The following is a 24,366-nucleotide window of genomic DNA, read 5'->3' on the forward strand; positions in this document are numbered from 1 at the left end:
TAGTTCTTGGCCACCACAAAAAGAGCTGCTTTAAATATTTTTGTGTATGTGAGTCCTTTTCCCATTTTTATGATCTCTTTGGGATACAACCCTAGAAGTGTTATTGCTGGGTCAAAGGATATGCACATTTTTATAACCCTTTGGGCATTGTTCCAAATTGGTCTCTAGAGCGGTTGGATCAGCTCATAGCTCTACCAACAATGAATTAGTGTTCCAACTTTCTCACGTGTTCTCCAACATTTATCATTTTCCTTCTTTGTCATGTTGACCAATGTTATAGGTGTGATGCGGTACCATAGTGATTTAGAGCATTTGTTCATGTGACTATAGATAACTTTAATTTCTTTCGTTGAAAACTGCCTGTTCGTATCCTTTGACCATTTATCTATTGGGGAATGATTTGTATGTGTGTAAATTTGGCTCAGTTCTCTATATATTTTTGAAATGAGGCCTTTATCAGAGAGACTAATTGTAAAAATTCTTTCCCAGTTTTCTGCTTCTCCTAATCTTGTTTGCATTGTCTTTGTTTGTGTAAAAACTTTTCAATTTGATGTAATCAAAATTATCCATTTTGCCTTTCATAATGTTCTCTATCTCTTGTTTGGTCACAGATTCCTCCATTCTCCATAAATCTGACAGATAAACTATTCCTTGCTCCCCTAATTTTTTTTATGGTATCAGCCTTTATATCTAAATCTTGTACCCATTTGGATTTTATTTTGTCATACAGTGCCACATAGAAGCTCTTCTTTTATGTGGATTGCAGTAAACACAAATGGTACTAAAATATCCAAAGTATTGAATAACTCTTTTGAATTTGATATTTTATTCCTGTTGTGTTGAGATTTATATCATCGGTACAAAAGCAGTGGTGGGTAGAACTACTGGTGTAGCATGAGTCAAGGCAGTGTCTCCATGATGTGCTACTAGTCACCAGTGTACTCACAATCAAAATAATGCCAGTTTCACTTAGGAATATTCTTTTTTTTTTTTTTTTAAGCAATCGGGGTTAAGTAACTTGCTCAAGGTTACACGGCCAGTTATTTCTGGGTGTGGTGCTGAGTATCTGAGTCCAGATTTGATCCAGGTCATCCCGACACTGGAGCCAGTGCTCTTACTCGCTGAGCCACCTGGCCGCCCCTAAGCAATTGGGGTTAAGTAACTTACTCAAGGTTACATGGCCAGGTGTTTCTGGGTGGGTGCTAAGTGTCTGAGCCCGGGATTCGATCTCCAGGTCTTCTCAACACTGGAGCCGGTGCTCTTACTCGTTGTGCTACCTGGCCGCCCCACTTAGGAATATTCTTGATGAAGCAATAAATAGTATTAATTTTATTGAATCTTGACCTGTATATGTGACAAAATAATGGCAGGTACCCACAAATATTTATGTTATATGCAGAAATATGGTTGTTGTCTCCAGGAAAAGCTCTGGGAGAATTGTGGAATGAACATGCCACTGTTTTCATAAAACACCATGTTTACTTGAAAGACTGACAAAGTATGACTATTCCAACTTGGGTATTTGGCAGGCATTTTCTCAAAAATGAAGAGAGTGTATCACTTCTTGGAAAACAAATGACAGTATTTATTTCCAGTTATAAAATTCATGCTTTCGAGTGGAAATTAGAATTTTTGAATTTATATTTGCTAACATGAGTTTGACAGCCTCCCCACATTTAACAATTTTTCCAATAAGACTGGTGGTGATATTAACACATGTTGGTTTTCTTTGTCGTTGTTGTTACTGTATATGAAATGTATAAGCATTTGAAATATCTGCATAATTCAGTGAACCATTATTTTCCAGATGGCCAATACATGATATTACAAAATCATGTAGTAGTATGAAAAGCCTTTGTTTTCGTTTCAGATTTCATATTGAAACTAATCATTAAGAAACTACCATTTGTTGAGTTTAGTGCATATTGAAGAATATCTGCAGTTATCTTAAAAAACTCTTAAGATATGCATCCATTTCCCAGCTACATGTTATCTGTGTGAAGCCTGGTTACTTCATATACTTAAACCAAAACAATGGCACAACCTATTGAGTATAGAAGTACATATGAGAATTTAATTTTCTTCTGTTAAGCCAAATGTTAAAAATATTTGCTAAAATGTAAAGCAGTGCTGCTCTTCTAACTAAACTTTCTTGTTTTGAAAATATAGCTAATTTCATAAAATATGTTATTTATATATGTAATGGGTTATACGTGTAATGGAATATTTTGAAATGAATAAAAAATTTAATGTATCAATTTTTCATTTTATTATACTAAATATTGACTGCTATAATCCACCTAAATAAAACCTCTTTGGGATCCTGAGTAATTTTTTTTGGATTGTAAAGACCAAATATTTGAGAACCTGTGCTCTAGAGTATGCATAGCACTTGTGTCAGTGGCTTTCCTTATAATTAAGCTTCTAGGCAAGGTTACTTTTTTAGGCAGAAAGAGTGAAGAAGGAAATGGAAATAATTGTTCAGTTCTGCTCTTCTGCCAAAACCAAGCAGCTTAATTTCTAGTTCCAGGTCTATTTCCAGGTCCATGGGATGGAGATGGTTTGAGATAACGCAGGCTTAGTAAAGTGATAAATTAGGAATGCCATGTTTGGGTTCTCTGACTACATTTCTAGCCTGTAGTGATGATTCTTCTCTGAATTCCTACGGCAACATACTGTCTGTAATAATAATTTTATAAATTGTGTAATATCTATTAATTTAATTGCTTCATCTGAAGGTTGAGTATGTAGTAAGTGGTTTATAAATGCAGACTCTTTTGGATCTATCACTAAATTTTTCTTTGTCTTTGGGCAAATTTATCATCTGGCCTCAGCTCCACTTGTCAAGTAGAATTATAATGTCAGTCACTTCATAGTAATATTTTGATGACAGACATGAAAACAACTTATTTAGATCATAGATTTAGAGCTACAAGGGACTTTAAAGTTTGAGTTGAAACCATTCTTCTTGCAGATGAGAATACTGAGGCCTACTGAGGTTAAATGACTTGCCCAGGGTCACTCCAGAATTTGAAACCTGTATTCTACATCTTCAAATTCAGTACTCTGTCCACTATACCTCTCAGTCTATTTTTTGCAGTGTGCCAGGAAGGTGAGAAAAGAATACAATTTGATTGGGAATCAGTGTGGTAAATGGAAATTATTTTGGATTTGGAGCCAGTGGAACTCAGTTTGAATCCAGAGTAGCTCTTCCCCTTATGTCTTTTAAAAATTTAAAAACGAAGAAGCCTTATTAGATGACCACTGAAAACTATTCATTCTCTAACTCCTGTGGACTAACATATTGTAGCATGTAGATTAGGATCCTGATTTTGTTATCATCACCCTGATTTAAAGTAGAGCATGTTCTTAATGTAAAGGGTACATGAGGATAGAAAGGTAAGGCCCTTTTTTTCTTTGAAGAGGTGGTAATACTTTGACAGGGTTAATTCCATATTAATAAGATGAACGTATGTGAGACCTTTGGTCCAGCATTGTTGATATTCTGTGATAGTGTAAACTTGGCTTGCTCTTGTTGCTTTTTGGCATTTTACATTTGAGAATGATTGACTGATTCATGGATAATTCCTTATACCTGAGCTGTGTGCTTGGACTTCACCGCAGAAGGCTGGAAACAGACAAAGAAAAGCAGAGCTGATGATTGAGAGAGAGAGGGCAAGTTTTTGGATCACAGATTCATTTGGGTTTCATCATGGAACCAGGTGCTTTAGAGAACCATGCCATTCTAGATATGCCCGCTGAGGAGTAATAAATATTTTGGCCCTAGGTTTGAGGTAGAAGAATGGAAGTTGTTAACAATGTGTGGTAGTTTTTGAAAAAAGTGATTTACAAAGAGTTTCTAAGATTAAACTTGGTCTTTGTAAAAATACCCAGAGCCTTTGGTCTGGTTACATTAACTTATTTGCCCTTCTGTAGTCAACAGAGGTTTTTTGTTCTGGGTCACTCATAGTTGAATCATCGCAATTATTCAGATTTTTGTATCTCTGTTTTGTTTTGAGAGCTTGGTTGTGCCAAAGAGGAAAAAGTATATGGGAAAATGCAACCATGTACTTATGACTGGTGGTAGTTGTCTTTTGGGAATGTGTGCTGGTTTAATTCAGTTACTTTATTGGTAATCTTTCATTGTATTATTTTTACTTTAATGGTAGAATCCAATGACAGGAATCTCAGACCAAGAGAATAATGAAATTAGTTGTTAGGGAAGGTGACAGCTAAACAATTCCATTATGACTTGGCATTTGTCTCCTTGTTGAATAAACTATTTGTAACTTTTATACCACAAATTGCTATAGTTAATTGCTTCTGTCCTTTATCATCAGCAATTTAAAAAGAACATATTTGACTAAAGATTATTAATAAATTTTTTTTCTTGCTAACTGCCTTTAAATTTGTGCTGAGTTCATTCTTTGATTTTTATCTTTACTACAGCATATGGAGAGGACCCAACGTGAATTGTGTTGATAGCACTGGTTATACCCCTCTACACCATGCAGCTCTGAATGGCCATAAGTAAGTATTAATCATACGCTATACTGCATTCATACCCTCCAGAGCCCTAATTCTTTCAGTACCTCTCATTCATGCTTGTAATTCTAAATAGTGAATAGTGTCAACAGGGAAGAGTAAGGTAGTGAGGATTAGTTAAATCAATCTAAAATCCAAAAATCTCATTTTAGTCCAATTCTAAATTTCTTCTTTCAGGAGCTTTTAGCCAGTGGTCCTAAGAGATGGAGATGTTTAATTTCACATATTATAGTGGAAAGCATTTTGGCCCTGGAGTCAGAAATCCTGGTTTCAAATCTTGCCCCTCATGCTTACTACCTGTATGCCCTTAGGCAGGTCACCCAGCCTCCTTGCGCCTTCACTACCTCATCTGGAAGAATCAGGGCCTCTGAAGTCCCTTCTAACTGTACATCTTTGATCTTACATGTATTGCAGAATGCTATCTCATATCTCTTGAAAGGAACAGAAAATACTTTATATTTATATTTATTTTTACTTAGTTTCTTTCCCCTTCATTCTGCATTAAGCATAGCAGTAGGTTTCCTATTGCTTTTCTATTCCTTCCACATAGAGAGTACTCTGAACCTTTTACTCTCAGTCTTTAGTTTTCACCCTTCCTCAGCACTCCTTTCTAATCAATTAACACATCCTAGTGATTCTCCTGCAACATCTCTCATGTCTTCCCCCTTTTCTCTACTAATACCACATCTACCTTCATTCAGATCTTCATCCTCTCTTGCCTGCGTTATTACAACAGCTTCCCAATTGATCTCCCTTTTTCCAGTCTCCATCTCACATCCATAACCCCATACAACTGACAAAATAAAATTCATGAAACACAAGTTTGACCACATGCCCTCTATGCAAAAAATTCCAGTGGGTCCCTCTTACCTCTGGGTTCAAATATAGACTCTTCTATTCACCCATTTTAAGCCCTGTACAGTCTGACTCCCCCCTACCTTTCCAGGTTGGTTATGTATAGTTCTCCTTCATGTACTCTTTAGTTCAGTCAGACTACTGTGTCTCCTATATACAACATTCCATCTCTCATCATCATGCCTTTGCACAGGCTGTCCCTCATCTCTGAAACACACTTAACTCTTCATGTCTGCCACTTAAAATCCCTGACCTCTTTTGAAACAACTTCAAGCACCATTTCCTGTGTGAAGCCTTTCTTGATCTGCCCAGTTGCTAGTGGCACTCTACCTCCCCCATCATCCCCCACAACTTAGTTGCTTTGCATACAATTCATATCTAACTATAAGGATACTTTTTCTCTGATAGAAAGGAATCCTTTTATAAAATGGGTACTATTTCCTTTTTGTCTTTGTATTCCCAGCACATAGTGCTTGGCAGACAGGCACTTAATAAATATTTGTTGATTGATTAATAATACTCTTTTTTAAACCCCCAACCTCACTCCATCCACTGTAGTTCAGCATTCAGTCACCAAGGATTTGTTTATTGTTTGTTATGATAGTTGGATACATGAACTTCTCAACTGTTAGTCTCTTCCTCAAAGCTTTTCAGTATTTTTTTTTTCCATTTTCTTTTTTCTCTCCTGTCATAAGAGAAATCTTCCCTGTTCCTTGGTAAGGAATCTTTCTATCAATCCCAATGTGGAGGTGAAGCCAAGGTATTGAAGTAGCAGAAAGTAGAGCAGTGAGCTCCTCTCAGCACAACTTCGAATATACCTAGAAAATGTACCAGACTAAATCCCGTTGGAGCAGTCCAAGAAAAAGTCACATTGAGTGATTTTTCTGACCCCTTGTGGCTTTGGAGGACTGAAAGTTTGCAGTCACTAGGGAGAGCATTTAGCCAGGAGCTCTTCACTGCAGGGAAAAGCTATGCTCCAGGGCATATTGTGGGGCACCTTGATGGGGATAGGTAGCAATTGACAACTTTGTTTCCCACTACTCAGATATGAGTCAGAGATCAAGGGTGGACTGAGGAGGAGACCTGCTGTGCCTTCTTCCTTCCACAGTTCAGGTCCTGGGTTGTTTACCAAGAAGAAAACAGGTTCAGAAGCAAGCAGTAGGCAGTGTGGCTCAGATCCAAGAAGCAGAGCAGGGTCTCAGTTCCAGTCTAGTCTAGAGCCTGCAGAGAATTAACTAGTCAGGAATTACAGACCAGAGGGGAGCCTGCAGCTGTGTCACTGACAAAGCATAGCTTATTAGGTATTTGATAGCAGCTGAGTCCAACAGTGTTGCTGAGATGCAAACCCAGGTTAGGAACTTTAAGAGTTTGAACAGGACGACAGCAGTCAGATTTTACTCTGGACCAGACTGCTTTGAAAACACTGAGGCTTGTAGGTCTATAGGTTGAGCCGTTCCTGCGATGGTGAAACAACATAATACTCAGTAATCCAAAGAAAGTAGCATCAGCAACATCCTAGACCTTCCCTCTAGAAATGGGTAATTCTTATCCCTAACATCAAGTACAGTGTCAGGAAATAGATTGTAATAATAACTAAAAAGAAAAAAAAAAGAATTCCACCATAAGAAGCTATTAGGGAGACATGCTCAACACAAAAACCCAAAAGGAGAGAATGACTTGAAAATATCTGCAAGAAAACCTTTAAAGAAAAACACAGCTTGGGCACAGATTCAAACTCAGTCCAAACTGAGATGAACAAAGAGTTAAAAGAGTTTTTAAAAGTTTTTGTCAATGAGAGCACTAGAGGGGGGAAAATGGAAAAGAAATGAAAAGTATGGAAGAAAGAATTAGGAAATTATCTTTGCATAAAAGGTACAAACCCTTGCCCAAGCAACAAAGTCCATGAAAATTAAAATAGGACAGATGAACCAGTGACTTCATGAGACAGCAAGAATCAAAAGATTGAAAAAAGATAGAAGAAATGTAAGATATCTCATAGCAAAAATGACTGACCTGGAAAACAGATCAAAGAGAGATCATTTAATAATCATCAGAGTATTTGAGCAGCCTGATGAAGAAAAGAAATTTCTAGAAATCTTAAAAGAAAACTGCCTGCATCTCTTAGAAACAGAGGGCAAAGTAGAAACAACCTGTTGGTCACTTTTTAAAAAGAAACTTCTAGATGAAAGCTTTCAGCCCAAATTTAGAGCTTCTAAGTTAAAGAAAAAATACTGCAAGCAACCAGAAAGAAATAATTCAAGTCCTGAGGAGCCACCATTGAGGCTCATACAGTTTAGCAGCCATTAGTCTAAAGGAGCAGAGAGCTTGGAGTACAGTGTCCCAGAATGCAAAGGATATAGACTTATAATCAAAAATAACTTACACAGCAAAACTGAGTATAATGTTACAGGGGAAAAATGAGTCTTCAATGAAATAGAAGACTTTCAAATATTCCTGATAAAAAGACTGAAAATTAAACACAGGAATGAAGAGAAACATAAAAAGGTAAACATGGTTGAACAACGATAAAAAACTAAAGTATAAAGTGCTTATGTTCAAATATGGGAAGATGATACATGTTCCCACTGAACCTTATCAGGGCTCATAGAAGTAGTCTAATTAAACAGAAGTTCCAGGAGTGGTTCTGTTAATGATCTTAAGAGAATGAAAAGGAAAGAGAGAGGAATGCAAAGAAGAGGAAGATAAGTTAGTGAAAATGATCTCATCTCAGGGTGCAGAAATAGATATCTATACAATTGAGGAGAGAATGGGGAGAGCTGATGCTCTCGTCTAAACTGCTCAAAGGAAAGAAGAATGCATATGCAGAGTTGGGTACATAAATATAGGATTGAAATAGGAGAAATGGGAAATCGGGAATTAATGGGAGGGAAGATTAAAGGTAGGATTAGCCTTAAGCAAAATGGACTCTTAAGGATGTACAAAATTTGTAGTTCTTTTTTTTTTTTCCTTTTTGGAGGGGGGAAGGTAGGGCAATTGGGGTTAAGTGACTTGCCCAAGGTCACATGACTAGTTTTTATGTTAAGTGTCTGAGGCCGAATTTGAACTCAGGTCCTCCTGACTCCAGGGCTGATGCTCTATTCACTGTACCACCTAACTGCCCCTGTAACTCTTTTTGATGTGATAAAGGATGGGATTCTGAGAGGGTACCCATGAATTGGGAAATGGTTTGAACAAGTTTTGTTTTATGAGTATGATGGAATAATGTTGTACAGTAAGAAATGGGGGAGACATTTTGAGAAAGACTTGAGAAGACATGAACTGATACAGAATGAAGTTAACAGGAGAACATTTGTATAATGAAAACAATATTGTAAAGACAACTTGGAAAGATTTAGGAATTCTGGTCACCAACCATGATTACAAAGGACTGATGATGAAACATGCTGCCTACCTCATGATAAAGAAGTAAAGAACTCAGGGTACAGAATGAGATGTATTTTTGGGGGGGAAATTTTTCTTTTGCTTGATTTTTGTACATGTTTTTAGTTATATGTAATTACATGTTTGTAATTGGAGTTTAGTTTTTCTTTCATTCTCACTTGGGGGAAGGGTTTGAGGGTAGGAAGAAGAGGAGGTAGATTTTTGCTGATTAAAAGTGTGTGTGTATATGTGTGTGCATATGCATTTTCAGTCCGCAGATATTGCTCAGATAGTCTTAATTTTAATATTTTTGCTTTTTTTTTTGGAGGGGGGAGGGCAGGGCATTTGAGGTTAAGTCACTTGCCCAAGTTCACATGGCTAGTTTTTGTGTTAAGTGTCTGAGGCCGGATTTGAACTTGTGTCATTCCGACTCCAGGGCTGGTGCTCTATTTACTGTGCTACCTAGCCACCCCAGGTGATATTCTTAATTTTAAAAAGATTTTCCTTTGATTTATCCCCTGAAGGTATTCTCATCTCTATAATTACTTTTGCCAGCAAAGTTTTTAGAAAAAATAGTTTATAATAACCCGATTCATTCATTTCTTTACCATCTACTTAAATCCTTAACTCCTTTGTAACCTGACCTCTTTTCCCTATTACTATACACACCTTCCTAAAGGTGACCAAATCTAATAACTTCTCAGTTTTCATCTTTTTTCACAACTCTGTGCACATGACATTGTAGATCATCAATTCTCAAACTTTTTGTTCTTAAGGCCCATCTTAAAACTTGAGACCTCCTTTCCCCAAGCTTTTCTATTATATCTATTGCTCTTTACTTGATTACAGATTTTAATGTCCTAGTAATTTTATGAAAATAAAGAATCTCAGGGATCCTCAGAAGTTCCTGGGCTACACTTTCAGAATTGCTGCTATGAATTCTTTCTCTTTTTGCTTGGCTTCCAGGACATCACACTCTCCTGTTTTTCTTCCCTCTAATTTCCTTTACTGTTTCCTTTTTCTAACTCTTACCGTTACTGTTTTTCAAGATTCTGTCATTGGCTTTCTCGTTTCTCTATACTTCCTTGATAATATTTACATGCACAGTTTAATTACATCTACAGAAAATCTCTTATTTCCATTACTGACTTTTTTCCTGAAGTTCTCTAGTCCCATGTCCACAGCTCTCTATAGGGTGTCTCTACTACAGTCTGAGACTCCAGATACTGTGGGTTGGGGTAGACTTCTAGAGTCCTTTTCAACTCTGAAATTCTATCCCTGAAGTTACTATAGTAATGACTCTTCTCTCTCATTCTACTGAATTTGTTTTAAATACTTCTCATATTATTTTCATGTCGTGAATAACAAAGTTGATTTGAAGGAGCATTTTTTCCTTTTTTTTAATTTGCAACTTACTTTAGCTTGTGCTGCTTGTTTAGTTATCCTGCCTATCAAAATCACAACTTTGTATCTACTCTAGATCTGTTAGTGATGCCATATTGCCTACTGAATAAAGTTTAATAAGCTCCTTAGCTTAATTGTTAAATTTCTTCACCATCAGGCATTAAATTGTCTTTTTAACTTCATATCATCCTGTGCCATACTTTGTACTCTATGCTGTAGCCAAAATGGACTCTTCTTGTCCCTCATACACATCCTCCTTTCCCATGATTTTCATGTGTTTGTGCCTTTTCTCATGTTATTTTCTACATCTGGGATAATTCATATGTATATAGTTTATAAAGCATTTTTCCTCAAAAATTTTCTCTGGGAGGCATGTACTATTCCCAGTATGTAGATGAAGAAACTGGGGTTGAGGGAAGTTAAGTGATTTTCAGCTTGTAAATCCTGGAGCCACATCCTAAATCCAGAATTTCTGTCTGTAAGACCTGTGTTCTTTTCTGCTATAGTATATTCCTTTATTCCTGCCCAATTTCCCCTTATCTATACTCTTCATCTGTCAAGACTCTGCTTCAAGAGGAGAATATTTTAGGCAGTTGTGGGAATGGATTATGACTCTGAAAAGGGAGCAAGAAAGTCATGTATAGAGGATAATGGGTAAGTTTTCTCTAAGAGGTATATAAACCATATAATAGAAAATGAAGGTGTTTAGATACTGGTGGTAATCAAATTAGTGTAGAGCCTTGGAACACTTGATTAAAAAATTTACATTTTATGAACTATGAATACATACTTTGTTAGAGTTTTGCTTAGAATCACTCCCTTAACCCACCATCCTTCTAATATCCCCTTCTCTTTTGTACTTCCCTTACCCTTTCACTGTGGAGTGAAATGTACTTCCATAGCTGATTGTGTGTGTGTGTGTGTGTGTGTGTGTGTGTGTGTGTGTGTGTGTGCGCGCTTGCTCTTCCCTCCTGTGAGAGTGACGTTCAGGCATTGGCTACTCCTCCCACTCCTTTTTCATCTAGATTTCTACTTTTTCATCCTGATTGTTTGAGCTAATTTTCCCTTTCTTTTCTCCCTAGTGTGTTCCTCTTTCTTTCTCTTTCTATTCTTTCTTTCTTTTTTTAGTCAAGATATAACAGAATCACTTCTGGGCCTTCTGTCTAATTAGACTCTATGCCCCCCAATGAGATGATCTCCATATTAGAACGTAAATACTTTGTCTTTGTTTGGTCCCTTAGGGTTGTTCATTTATGTCATGCTTTATGTTAATATTGGTGATTTTTATTTACAGTGGAAATTTTCTCTGATTTAATGTGTATGGTGGATAATTATGTGGTTGTAGCTATGTAATTAATAGTGTCACCAAGAAGAAAGCTAATTTCCCCTTTTCAAAGGACTCAAATTATACCATGTATGTTTGGGTAATATTTGAATTAAGTTCTACTCCCATCTATCCTTCTGCATTCAATACAAAAGGATAATTGCCTTGAATAATGTATTAAATTGTCCCAAGGGTTTTTGCATTACTTCATTTATGTAAATTCTGTTCCATAGTGCTATTAAAGCATCACAGGCAGGGGGTGATTTCAAGGCACAGAAAAGGAAGCCAGATATTTTCAGATGAGTAGAAATGAGATAGTGTCAGAGAGGCCAAGGTAAATGGGAGGAGTGATTCAGACAATGTGGCTCCAGAAAGTTAGAGTCTCTTATCAACATCTGTGTAAGTAGTTTGCTTGAGAGAAAAAGGGCCAAAGGAGACTCTTAACTAAATATTGGGAACCCAGGAAAGAGAGTTTTGAATTATGCAAGCTCATCAGATGTTGTTGCCTTCCAGGGACGTGGTGGAGGTTCTTCTAAGGAATGATGCATTGACTAATGTGGCTGACTGTAAAGGCTGTTACCCTCTTCACCTGGCAGCCTGGAAGGGGGATGCTCAGATAGTTCGATTACTCATCCACCAAGGACCCTCCCACACCAAAGTCAATGAACAGGTCGGAAGAAGACTTTTCATGTAATCTGACTATAAAATAATGTGGTGGGAGGGGGCGTTTTATTTCTATAGCCCCAGTTTTGGTTTATTCTTCCTGGATGCAGTGCTGTTTCCTGTTGGTAAATCTCATTATTCTTGCAGATTGTAGTTATGCAGGCATATGTGTAGATTGTGAGGAAGGAGTATGCTTCTGGTATGTGGATCGAAAGACTTTTATCATTTTGACAACTCCTCTTTCTTTGCCTACTCTTCTTGCCGGAGCTGAAGCAAATCCTTGTCTGTGTTTTACAGTACTGTTTGAAAGAGGAAATTGTTGCTCTTGGTTGTTGAGAATGTAAATAAAACTGCATCCAATTACTTGATACATTCAGCCCCATTTTCCTAAGTCCCTCAATTGAGTAAGTAACTGTTAGTCTGTAGCATTTAAGTCAATATTGTTCCTCACAAATAAGCCACCCAGACTGACAGAGGTCTCATCCTGTGGAGGAACAGTTATAAAAAGTATTGTCTTCCAACAGTGACATTACAGGGTTGTGCTGAGCTGTTATGGGTGTGGTGTAATTTGTAAGAAGCAATCTTAGCCCATAGGCATGAAAAAATTAAGACAGAAGAACATGCAGTTTTCCTAGAGATAATAATGACTAACATATATCATTTTAAGGTTTGCAAAGCACTTGACTTGTTATCTTGATCCTCACAACAACTATGTAGGTACTGTTATGATCTCCATTTTACAGATGAGAAACTGAGGCTTAGAGAGGTTATGTGACTTATTCACGGTCACATAGCTAGTTACAGGATTTGAACTCAAATTTTCTTGATTCCAAGTCCTGCACTATCTACTGGGTCATATAGCAGCTTCCTTGGTACATATATATGACCACTAGCCAATTTTCCATTCCCTTTGAGATTATACTGTCTAGGTGGGTCATCAGTATTTGACTAATCCTAGTTTTCTTTTTTAACATTTAAGATATGACTACTGTTAACAAAATATGACTTATATTATGTTGTTTAACCCCAGTGGCTGATTGTTAATTCTCTTTTGCCAAAAGGTACAGAGGAGGAAGTTTGTTTTTAATTGTTCTTCCTCAGTTTTTAAATGACCACACAAATAATACCTCTTATTTAAGAAATGTTCATAACTTTTCAGTCCTTTCTGTACTAATTTTTACCTTGGAACTTGGATCTTGGTAAAGATTAACTAAGTTTGAAACTCTGATGGATATCATAGCTTCATCCTACTTTGATCACACATGGTGGGCAAGAATGAGGCAGGGCAGGGTCAGGGGGAAGATAGTTTGTGGTCATGGACTCCAGTCCAGTGTTATGAAAATCTGTCAGGCAGGTCAGCACTAGAGTGGGGCTAGTGTTGAAGAGAAATGTCCACCATTCCTTGGGGAATGTGATGGATTTTGATAGTCTTTGCAAATGGAGAAGTCGATTAACTGTGTCATTACATTGATTTGTTTAGAAACTATTAATTTGATGGTTTCAGTTGAGTATTTGTACAAATGGGGTGATTGTGGTGAGGTGAGGTGCCATGGAGGTTAGGTTGCTGTGCTGCAAGTGATATCTTTTCAAGGTACCCTTGTTTAATCTAATTTCCCCTTTGGGACTACACATTACTTTATTGCTGCATTTCATCCATTTTATCATCACATTTTCTTTTCCTCTCCTTTTTGTAGAATGCTCTTGAGATCAAAGAACTCAAAAAGTACGGCCCCTTTGACCCTTATATCAATGCAAAGGTGTGTACTTAGCTGCCAGGATTTCTCTGCATCATTGCTCCGAGCTGCACCCAGTCTTGGGCTTCCTCTTGCTCCTACTCTCCTACTCAAGCAATTTTCATCATCCTGACTGATGACTGCTCCAGTCATACCTACTTATGTTCTGTTTCTGAGAATGGTAAAACAATTTAAAAAATTCAGACCATCTACAGTAGAGTTGTCCATTTTTAAAAGAAACATCTGAAAAACTTAAAATCAATAAGGGTGGAGGAGAGTCAAGGCATAGTCTTTTAAATTTGATGCTAGGTTTTAAAAATTGTTGTTAGAAAAATCCATATACTTCAAGGATAATTAAGTAAATTAATATTCTTAATAAGCACAAATAACGGGAGGCTCTTACCTGCTGGAGCATGAATATATTTTCCTCATGTCTTTTTGGGACCTAACTTCCATATTTCTTTTCAAAGTGTGAGGGATGCTTTATCCAAAGCTCATGGTGGGGATAGGAGAAAAAGGCCATGGGTAACTAACTGCCTCTTTTGGCACTGTTGCCTGCTTGCTACTTCAGTCTTGTTTTGTTAAGTCTGTACATTTGTGTCTGGCTTTTAAGCCTCAATCTTCTGTCTCTAGTCGTTGTTTGCTTTTCTTTCTGCTTAGTCATTCTTGACCCGCAAAAAAAAGCACAAAAAAAAAGATTACAAATCACCATTAAAGCTGAACAGTTGGTGAAGTGGATCAAAAAAATTTCTTAAGTTACTTGATCAGGCTATCAGCAGAGAGAAAATAAATGAAGAGGGAGTAGCTTTTTTTTAGTCACTCACTATATTTAATTGAGTTTTATTTATTGTGCTGGAAGGAAGTAATGAGACAGCTGATTTATGATGGGATGTGGTTTTAAGTGTGTCATGCTCGGTTGACTTTCCCTTTACTATTTGGAGCTTCTCTGGCCACCACTGTTTTTCCGTTTGAGTCATAGCAACTCTGCTTGACCAGAAATTTTATTCCACACGAGATCTATTATGTAGAAGAAATAAACCAAACTCTAGTTGAGTCATGATGTTGCCCATATTAGCTACCTTCTGTTTCTTCTCAAGAAAATTTTTGAAGGGAAAGCAAGCATAAAATAATTTTTACATTTCGAAGGAGCTGAGAATAAATTTCATGTTTTCATTTTGTAAAGTTGCGATTCATCATTGATGATCTCTCTCTCTCCTCTCTCCATGATAGCCATCAAAGATGCTGAGATTTTCTTTTGATAGCAGTATAATCAACAGACACTGTGTCACCAGGATGATTGGGATATGTAGGTTTTTCATACAGTGACATATCAGGTATAGCTTTGGGAAGACACTTTTTATCTTGTGTTTTAAATATTTTTGACATCAGGCCTTATGATGTGGACATAAAGTGTCATTTCAAAAGAATTGGGAATCTAGTAATTTTTGTGGTAGAAGTTTTTAAAAATGGTACACTTAAAGTAAGAACTGCATTCTAAGGATAGAAGTCAGGGATTTAGAGGTATTTCCTTCTTGTGGTTAGTTTGTTACTAAAGCATATGATTGAAGGGAAGTTTTAAAGAGACACTGTGGTTTTGAAAATACTTTCTCCTGTCACTTTGATTTGGCCTGCACAGCTAAAGAAGGGCCTAGTTAATGAAAAGCAAAGAGTGGGAGTATGTCCTTGTGTGACAGCTTTTTGAGTGACATTTAAAAAGCAATATAGTTATTAAAAGTTGCACTTTGAAAAATGGAATAATGCATATTGGTTTTAAGGTGACAAATCTGAATGGATTTTGATAGCTACACTCTATTGAGCTAGCTCATAAACAAAACCTTCTTGCATTATGCCTATACTTGTTTTCAGTGACCTACTTGGCCTGTCTGAGAGTCATTTTGCTATTTTGTATAGCTCAGAGGTGTCATATATGGAGACCACATGAGTGAGACCCAAGCCTGATTAAAATGTAATTGGGAGGCAATTAGTAAAATAAATAAAAATACAGTAAAACATAGATGACATTACATTTTAAAACTAAGTATGTGGTCCACAGAGATCCTTATGTATGACTTAGTGGCCTCTGTTTCTATTTGAGTTTGAATTTGCTACTCTAGGCAGTTGCCTGTAGAGATGAAGGGTCTAGTCTTTTCTTGACAGAAATGAAATTTTTATTAACATTAATGTTGTGCTCATCTCACACCTGGTTCAAGAATCCTGCACCATTGCTTATAGTTAAGTCATTTGATTTACTTTTGAATACTTTTATTGCTGGGAAATTTACCACTTTAAGAAGCAGCCTTTTCCATTTTTGTGTAGTTTTAATTGTTTGAAAAGTTCTTCATTATGTTGAACTGAAATCTGTCTTCTAGTAATCTGTCAGTTCTAATTGTGTTCCCTAGAGCAGCATGTAAAAGTCATCTTTCTCTATACAGCAGCCCTCCAGACATTGTAGAACAGTTGTTACCTGGCCCTCTGAGTCTTCTTCTCCATGGTAAACCTTTCTTCTTCATTGTAAACATCCCTAGTTATTTCCACCACTCTCAGTGACAAATTGCCCTCAATATCTTGATTACAGAAAGGTTTGCCTAAATGTGACACAAAGACACTCATTATAAGCTGTCCTACTTTAGGCGCTTGGAAAAGAGGAGACCCTGTTACGTATATTCTTCTGTGGATTGCCACTATGATAAAACCCCCGTGTAGTTCTTCTTAGCCGCTTATGATATGTATTTGTATATTTCCTCTCTTGACCAATGACTACAGGGAAGTAATTCTGACCTATGCTGCAGTTTTTTGTTTTAAATTTGAGGATGTCATGTATGGAATTTATGCTTTAAGGGGATGGGGTTACCAGATACTAAGGTGCCTGGTTTTATATGCTATGTATATATATAGTTCACATTCTCTCTCTAATTCTTCCAAGTTAGGCAAATAGAAAGGTGGTATTCCAGATGGCAGATAGGTAAGAATGGGCAATTTGTAAAGGAGAATTTGGAAATTATGGTACTTTACTTTCTTCCTGTTCCCGTGATAACACTTCAATTTCCAGCTTTTGATTCAATGATTCTTGGAATGCCTTAGAGTTTGAAGTTAGTACTTAGGATGTCACCTGTAGAGGTTTCAGGGCATACTTATTTTTAGGAAATAGTTAGACCCTTCACATTCCTATATTTTTTAATGGTTCTCCTTGGGTTCTTGATGATTGACTGACATAGTGGTTTGTTGACTCTTCTACTCCAAAAGAAAAACTGTGTTAATAACAATGACATTCAGACTTAAACATCTGTGTAAAAGCGAGAAGAAGGAGTGAATGAGTGTTTGACCACAGGCATCAGTTACCTTCTTTTTGCTGGAGGATGATTATATTACTTTACATTTTTGTGAGAACAAGAAAGCTGTTGGTGCTTGTCCCATTGACCATTGTTGAGAGAGAAAATATAAGTTCCCTTTTACTTATGATAAATGAAATCTGATTTTAGTGTGGCAGCCTTGAGGCAACTTGGGTGAATGTTGAGGGTTAAGAAACAGGTAGCATCAGTTCATCTGCAAAAAGGGTTAAGAAACAGGTAGCATCAGTTCATCTGCAAAAGAAATGGCACAGGAGAGATTTTTGGGTTTTTTTGTTGTATGTTTTGATAGTCTGTTTACCTTGAATTGATTGGCAACTGATTTGTGCTTAACCAAAGAAAAATTAATGCAGTAAGTAAAAGAATTCTGTTCCCTCTAAAGTATATGAACTTTTCCTGGATGAAAGTTTTCCTAATCAAACTATGTAGGGTTTGTATTTATTTTATTTTGATCAAAGAGGAGTCATGTGACACAAGTTACATGTAGGCTGTGGTTTCTCATTGTAAAAAGGGACTTTCCATTTGCCAATTTGAAGAAGGATAAACCAGGAGATAGATCTCATTACAAAGTCATGAAGCCAAGATTGCTATCTATGACTAGAGACTTGAGCTGCCAGGCAAGGTAATGGCAGGATCAAGTGGTAGATGGAAAGAAGCAATAAAGGAGCTTGGGCAAGCTCCATGAGACTGATGCCTAGTGGCACAGTGAGGCAGAGCAGAAGAAGCCAGCTGAGCCCAGAGATGCTGTCCCTGAAGACAACAAGTGTGCTCCTGCCATTAACAGACAGACAGATACACACATACCCACACACACAGACACAGAGTCTCTCTCTCTCTCTCTCTCTCTCTCTCTCTCTCATATGCTTCTTTGAGCTCAGAGGCACTCAGTACACTAAGAGGCAGAATGTGTTGGTCATTGACAGTGGTTGGTGATGATTGAAGTACACCCCAGCAGCTACTTCACTTGAGCCCTGTTTGAGCTTAATGTTTTGCTTTCTCTGTACCCTGTATTTATCTGTGTGCATTTACTTCTACTTGTGGCTGTTTTTACTACTTCTTCTGTCCTGATTTTCTTGATTATAGTTTATTAGTGAACTCTGGTCATAGGGGCCCTGTTTCTAGAATTTCCAGACTTTTCTGGGTGACAATGCAGCTGGAAAAAATGATGCAGTCAAATGCCAGATCAAAAGCAGATCGAATTGCATGCATGGTTTTGGGTAACCCCTAGAATATATTTTAAGATTATTAATAGAATTAAAGCAATTGTAGAAGGCTTTATTTTTACAGTTTGAAAGTTGCAAAATATTGATTTTTTTAATCACGCCCCCTCTTCTAAAGCACTTCCTGTCTCACAAAGTTGCAAAGCCAATAGATGAGTTTTAAAAATTCTTCCTAAATCACAATAAATACTTTGCTAAATGTGCCTAACAAGTCACATGGAAATTTCTTTCCTCAGTGTCATATAGTTATGTAGTACATGTATAAATATATATACACATGCATATGTGTGTGTATACACACATACACACAAATATTTTCATTGGTAGAAAATAGAGAAGTTGCAACACAATTGGAACAACTGATGTTTTTTGGATATATTAGCCCAATAAATGCTTCTGAAACCTCTTCTTTTTTCCTTCTTTAATTATGCTCTTTAGTTAAAACCAAAAGTCAAATTGGGGTTGAGGGGCAAGTCTGAATTTGAATTGATAGATTATATTTGTATATTTTGCATCTTGCAAACAACTTTTAAAAGTCTTGATTGCATCTTCTATGTAAAATTGTTCCTTGCACTGCTGTTTTAATGATAGATATTGCATGTGTTAATTGGTTCAGGTATTTCTAGTAGAAGCAGTGCAGCAGTCAGGGGTCTCTGAATTCCTTTTGCATTTAGCATCATTTCCTGTCATCCCTATCCTGTGTGTCATCTCCCTCCCGAGCCCCCCACCCCCCTCTGGCTGTTGGCTGATGTGTAGAATGATTCGCACTGTTCTCCTGGGTGGTTTCCCTTCTTGGCATTCATGATTGGTTTGCATGCTGAAGCCATATGAAAATGCCTTTCTGTAAAAGCTGGAGATCAAGACAAATGGGATGGCTGACAAATTGAGAATCAAAATAATGCAATTAGATAAGTACTGTATTGTAAAGCTGATTGAAGTTTAAATTAAACTGATGGTTGTGACATTGTTGTTGTTGTCTATCTGTACCAGACTTCTATAGAATATCTTTTATGCATATGCTATCTTTTTGATTCTGCACAAGATATGAGAGAGACATGGTCATTTTGAAAATACTTAGTAGGTGATTGCTCTTTTTTCACAGTTGGGAATTAAACATTTAGTTAAGAGTGTCACCAATTGAGTGGTCAGTGTGGCTTGAGGAGTTCACTAGGAACTGACACCTACAAGTCATTAGGAACTGGTACATACTCCAAGCCATACTGATCACTTTAATCAGTGACACTCTTACCTAAATTATGAATTCATCACTTCAGAAGAAGAGCAGTCACCTACTATTTTCAAATTAATGTGTTACAGAAATATTTCTGCCATTTTCTTTATTTAAACTTCAATAGTTTTACTAGTGCTATTTCCATCTGATTCCTTTTTGTCCATGTCATTAAGTCTACCTGATTATGCCAGTCTCCTTTTTTAACTCTTTAGAACAATGACAACGAGACAGCCCTCCACTGTGCAGCTCAATATGGCCACACAGAGGTGGTGAAGGTCCTTTTGGAGGAACTGACTGATCCCACCATGCGCAATAACAAGTTTGAGACACCACTGGACCTGGCTGCACTATATGGGAGGCTGGAGGTGGTGAAGATGCTGCTCAATGCCCACCCCAACCTCTTAAGCTGCAACACTAAGAAGCATACTCCTCTGCACTTGGCTGCACGAAATGGCCACAAAGCTGTGGTCCGTGTCCTTTTGGATGCTGGGATGGACAGCAACTACCAGGTAACCTCGATAATGTACTTTCAAATTTCAAGGGTCTTGGCTTCTACAGAAAAGGCCCAGGAATCAGGCTTATGGGCTCTTATCATTTGGCACATTTAGAAAAATGCTTTCATTCATTTTAAAATTGAAATGTGAAACTGTTTGCTAATAAGAGATGTATCTCTCCTTTGAACCTATTTTGTCAGGTTCTTTTCAGTGGGTGATCCATGAAAATTTGTCTCTATAAATCTGAATATAATTTGCTCTTCCATTTCAATGAATTACTTTTTTAGCTTTCTGAACATTAGGATCTCTCTTTTAACTGCTTCAGAGCCTACAATTTTTGGCAAATTCATGTTGTTACTATGTAACATAGTCAAGTATTCTCAGAGCTTTCTTACATGATGGTGTGGAATAAAACTCCAAATTTATTTTTATGTACTCACCTTTCAGACTATGCCCAGTGTCATAGTCTTTACATGGATCAAGTTACAGCTGAAGTAGAGGTGAATTCAGTCCCCTGCACCCAGTCTTCCTCTAGCACTTTTCTCCCTCATGATCTTTGTGGTCTGGGTTTTAGAGATATGTGGAGCTGGTGAGTCACATGTGGACCACTGCTATTTTATCTCATAGACCAAAGATAGAAGTCATACATAATTATTGTAAAACAGACGGAGAAAACTGTAGGAGAAGATTATGAAGAGGATGTGTGTGTGTATGCGTGCAGGTGTGTGTGTGTGTGTGTGTGTGTGTCTGGTGTATTTTCCTTTATGTCCCCTCTGTTGGCTTTAATCATTTGGAATTTCTGTTTGTCATGTAAACCCATGCTAATCTCTGGGATCACAATTTCTGACTAGGTTTTGCACTGAGTTCTTGTTTGCTTTACAGACGGAGAAGGGCAGTGCTTTGCATGAGGCTGCTTTGTTTGGCAAGACAGACGTGGTTCAAATCCTGCTGGCTGCAGGTGAGAGGTCGGCAGTGCTCTTGTATACGGCATGTCAGGGTCGGGACTGAACAGCGTCTCAGGAGGGGGTTGATTTCCAGTGGCTGCAGTTGAACCCAGTTCATGTGTGTCTGCATTTGTTTGACTGTGTAAGTGTAAGACCTGTTTTTGGATAGCTGGATTAAATGGCTTTAGAGGATAACCATTATTTCTGCTGGAAGGCTGATGTAAGTGAACTCGAGTCTGGCTATGTCTGAAGTTCTCTTGAAAATTCTCATCATTCTACTGCTTTTTCCTGTGTACATCTCTAGGAATTGATGTGAACATAAAAGATAATCGGGGGCTAACTGCACTCGACACTGTACGAGAGCTTCCCTCCCAGAAAAGTCAGCAAATAGCAGCATTTATTGAAGGTCAGTTTGTGGGAGGGAGAAGAAAGAAGCCCTGCCAGTAAGCCTACTGGGGATAGGACTGAGTGGTAAAGAAGGAATCTTCTTTGCTCCAGCTGTTTTCTCTATCTTTGTAGAATACATGATTGGGAAAAGAAATACAAAAGGAGACAAATCTATCAGAGCCCAGCCATCATTCATCCCTAATGTGGACTCAACATCCCTGAAGTCTCAAGGTGAGTATGTTTCTGTCCTCCAGTTAGGGCCTGGGTTGGACCAAATGTAAAATTTCCCCTTCTCAGTTTTGGAGTCCCTAGCTCTCTGTACAGTAAGTATAGTTTTTTGGTGTTGTGCCACAAGACCAATATTCATCCTATTAATTAACTATTAATTATGCTTTTATGTAGTTTCAGGGTACATTTCTTAATGCATAGCATATCTGAACTTATATACAAGCAGTATTTATTTCCCTATTTATAATACTGAGCAGGTTTATTCCCTATGTGAGGCTGGAACAATGCTTCAGGCACTCCCTATTGCCTACTTTGTTTCTCAGAATTAATATATGACCTACCTACTGCCATATATTTTAGGATGGGTGTGTGTGTTCTGTCAAGAGTGAGATTGGGGGAAGGGAAAGTTTCTGAGGAAGAGAGGGATAGAAACAACATAGTTTTAACGAAATCCAGGTGGTTGAGGTTAGATTGTACTTGATGAAAATTATTTCTGAAAAGTTACCTAATACTTGCCATCAATGCCACTAACTAGAAGGTAATTTTATAGGTTATTTAGGCTATTTCCTGGCTAATCAGTATTCAGATAGGTAGATTTTCAGAAAAGGATAATACATGTATTCCATTACTAGGTCATTCTATCAACTATTAATTGTTAATTGTTTTAGAATCTCAAGTTTGTGACTGTATTTGCTTGGGATATTCTGAACTGTTATGCTAAGAGAGAATGTTATGAGTCTCTGGTTGAGTTCAAATTGAACTACCTAGTGGTTATGGCGATTATAAATCTATGAAGATAGCTGGATCAAGCCACTTGACTATTTCTAGAACACACTATTGCAATAAACTATTTACCTTATATTCCAATACAGAAAGTTCTACCTATCTGCTATTATCAGGATAATTATTTTTTCAGATACATTAAAATGTCACCTAAAACAAAGACAAGCATTTAACTCAAATGTAACAGTTTATATGTGCCCCTATTACATTTCATCTTATTATATATTCTGTTTTGTTCTAGTCGTGTGTGTGTGTGTATGTGTGTATCCCAGTTCTTTTGTCCAACATGATATTGATCTTACCTAGCATTGTAAATTCAGAAATTTGATAAACGTCACCTACTCTTTCAAGTCATTGGTAAATTAAGGTAGCATGCATTGGAAAGAGTGATAGATTTGGAATCAGAGGACCTAGGTTCAAATCCTGGTACTGTCACTTATGTGTTAACTTGATGGACAAGTCTCATAACTTTTCTGAGTCTTGATGTCCTGATCTGTTAAATGAAGGGTATTTTTTTTTAAAACTAGTTTACCTTTAATGTACCTTCCAGCTCTAAATTTGTGATCCTATGTTGAACAGAAAACCAAAGACAAAGGGTACTTCACTAATGACGCCCTTCCAGGTTAGTAAGAGTGCATTCATCTATCACCTGTCTTTTGATTCAGTCATTCTAACCAGTCTCAGATCTGCCTAACTCTATTGTCTAGCCCATAAACTTATCTTGACTAAAAGGATATAAAAACTTTGTCAGGTGCCTTGTTAGATTCAAGAACTATTATGTAGTATACAGAATTCTGTATCCAGCAGTCTAGTAAAGTAATCCAAAAAAGGAAAGGGAACTAGTCTAATCTACCATGACTTGTTCTCAATGACTGACTTCACCACTTTCCTTCATTGAGTGCTCATGAACTATCCCTTTAATAAAGCACCATAGAGTTTTTCTAGGAATTGAATTCAGATTCACTGTTCTGTAGTTTGAAGTGTCCATCTTGTTTCCCCTTTTGAAAACTGGAATTTTTATCCTTCTATACTCCTAATACCTTTTGGACTCTCTATTATATGCCAAAAGGCAGAGGCAATGTTATTAAGGAATCAAATTCGCAAAGTAATTTTTTATCTGCTGTTTAATTTCTCCAGTAATCTAATATTAGAACTAATTAATGCTAGCTAGCTAGGTGCTTTCATACCATTCCACTTATTTGGGGTTTCAGTTCCTGACCTTTTTTTTGTGTGCTATAATTTCTAGTCTAATGATCATTCTCCATGGCAGAGTAAATGGCTCAATTCTGTGAAGATTTATTAAATACATCATATATACAAAGCATTGGGGATACAGAGATAAGATCAAAATCGTCTCTTACCTCAGGGAACTTACATTCTATCATAAAGCAAAATAACAGATGTGTAGTTCTGTCTTTTCTCACTCTTATGATTCATTCACTATAAGTAGTGATAACTTTGTGTGTATGTGTGTGTACTTGAGGTTCAATACTTCAAACATCTGTGTTAATATCTGACTCATTAGAAAGAGCACTAGATTTAGAGTCTAGATTCAGTTTCATATTCTATCCCTGTAACTTTTTGTATGACTTTGGGCAAGTCATGTAACTTCTCTTGGTCTCAGTTCTTCATCTGTGAAATGATGAGTCAGTATATTTCTGTAGTCCTTTTTATCTATGATACTTATCATCCCCCTGCTTATGCAAATTACATCCCCTCCATACCCTATTAGGTGGTCTTTTAGTTTTAGTTTCTGTGTCCAGAAGTATTCATCATCAATTGATAGTAGATAAACATTTATTAAGTGCCATTTATGTGACTTTCACT

The 24,366-nt window shown here is 37.1% G+C and overlaps 1 protein-coding gene across 6 annotated transcripts in view; it reads left to right on the forward strand.

The window, feature by feature from the left end:
• ANKS1A (ankyrin repeat and sterile alpha motif domain containing 1A) overlaps positions 1-24,366 on the forward strand; it is a 270,152-nt gene that overhangs the window by 103,033 nt on the left and 142,753 nt on the right. For 3 of the 6 annotated variants that reach the window (XM_069073496.1, XM_069073497.1, XM_069073501.1), the window contains exons 2-8: positions 4,450-4,530; positions 12,023-12,179; positions 13,867-13,929; positions 19,916-20,212; positions 21,080-21,155; positions 21,446-21,547; positions 21,661-21,759. In XM_069073496.1, coding sequence (XP_068929597.1) covers positions 4,450-4,530; positions 12,023-12,179; positions 13,867-13,929; positions 19,916-20,212; positions 21,080-21,155; positions 21,446-21,547; positions 21,661-21,759 — 875 coding nt within the window. Of the gene's footprint in view, positions 1-4,449; positions 4,531-12,022; positions 12,180-13,866; positions 13,930-19,915; positions 20,213-21,079; positions 21,284-21,445; positions 21,548-21,660; positions 21,760-24,366 lie in introns of those variants that run through there. The other 3 variants (XM_069073498.1, XM_069073500.1, XM_069073502.1) reach the window with 2 other exon arrangements.

Source organism: Petaurus breviceps, unplaced genomic scaffold, assembly GCF_028583685.1.
Source record: "Petaurus breviceps papuanus isolate PSGF00001 unplaced genomic scaffold, PetGlider_PUasm1.0 90865, whole genome shotgun sequence".
In the NCBI taxonomy this organism is placed as follows: Eukaryota; Metazoa; Chordata; class Mammalia; order Diprotodontia; family Petauridae; genus Petaurus; species Petaurus breviceps.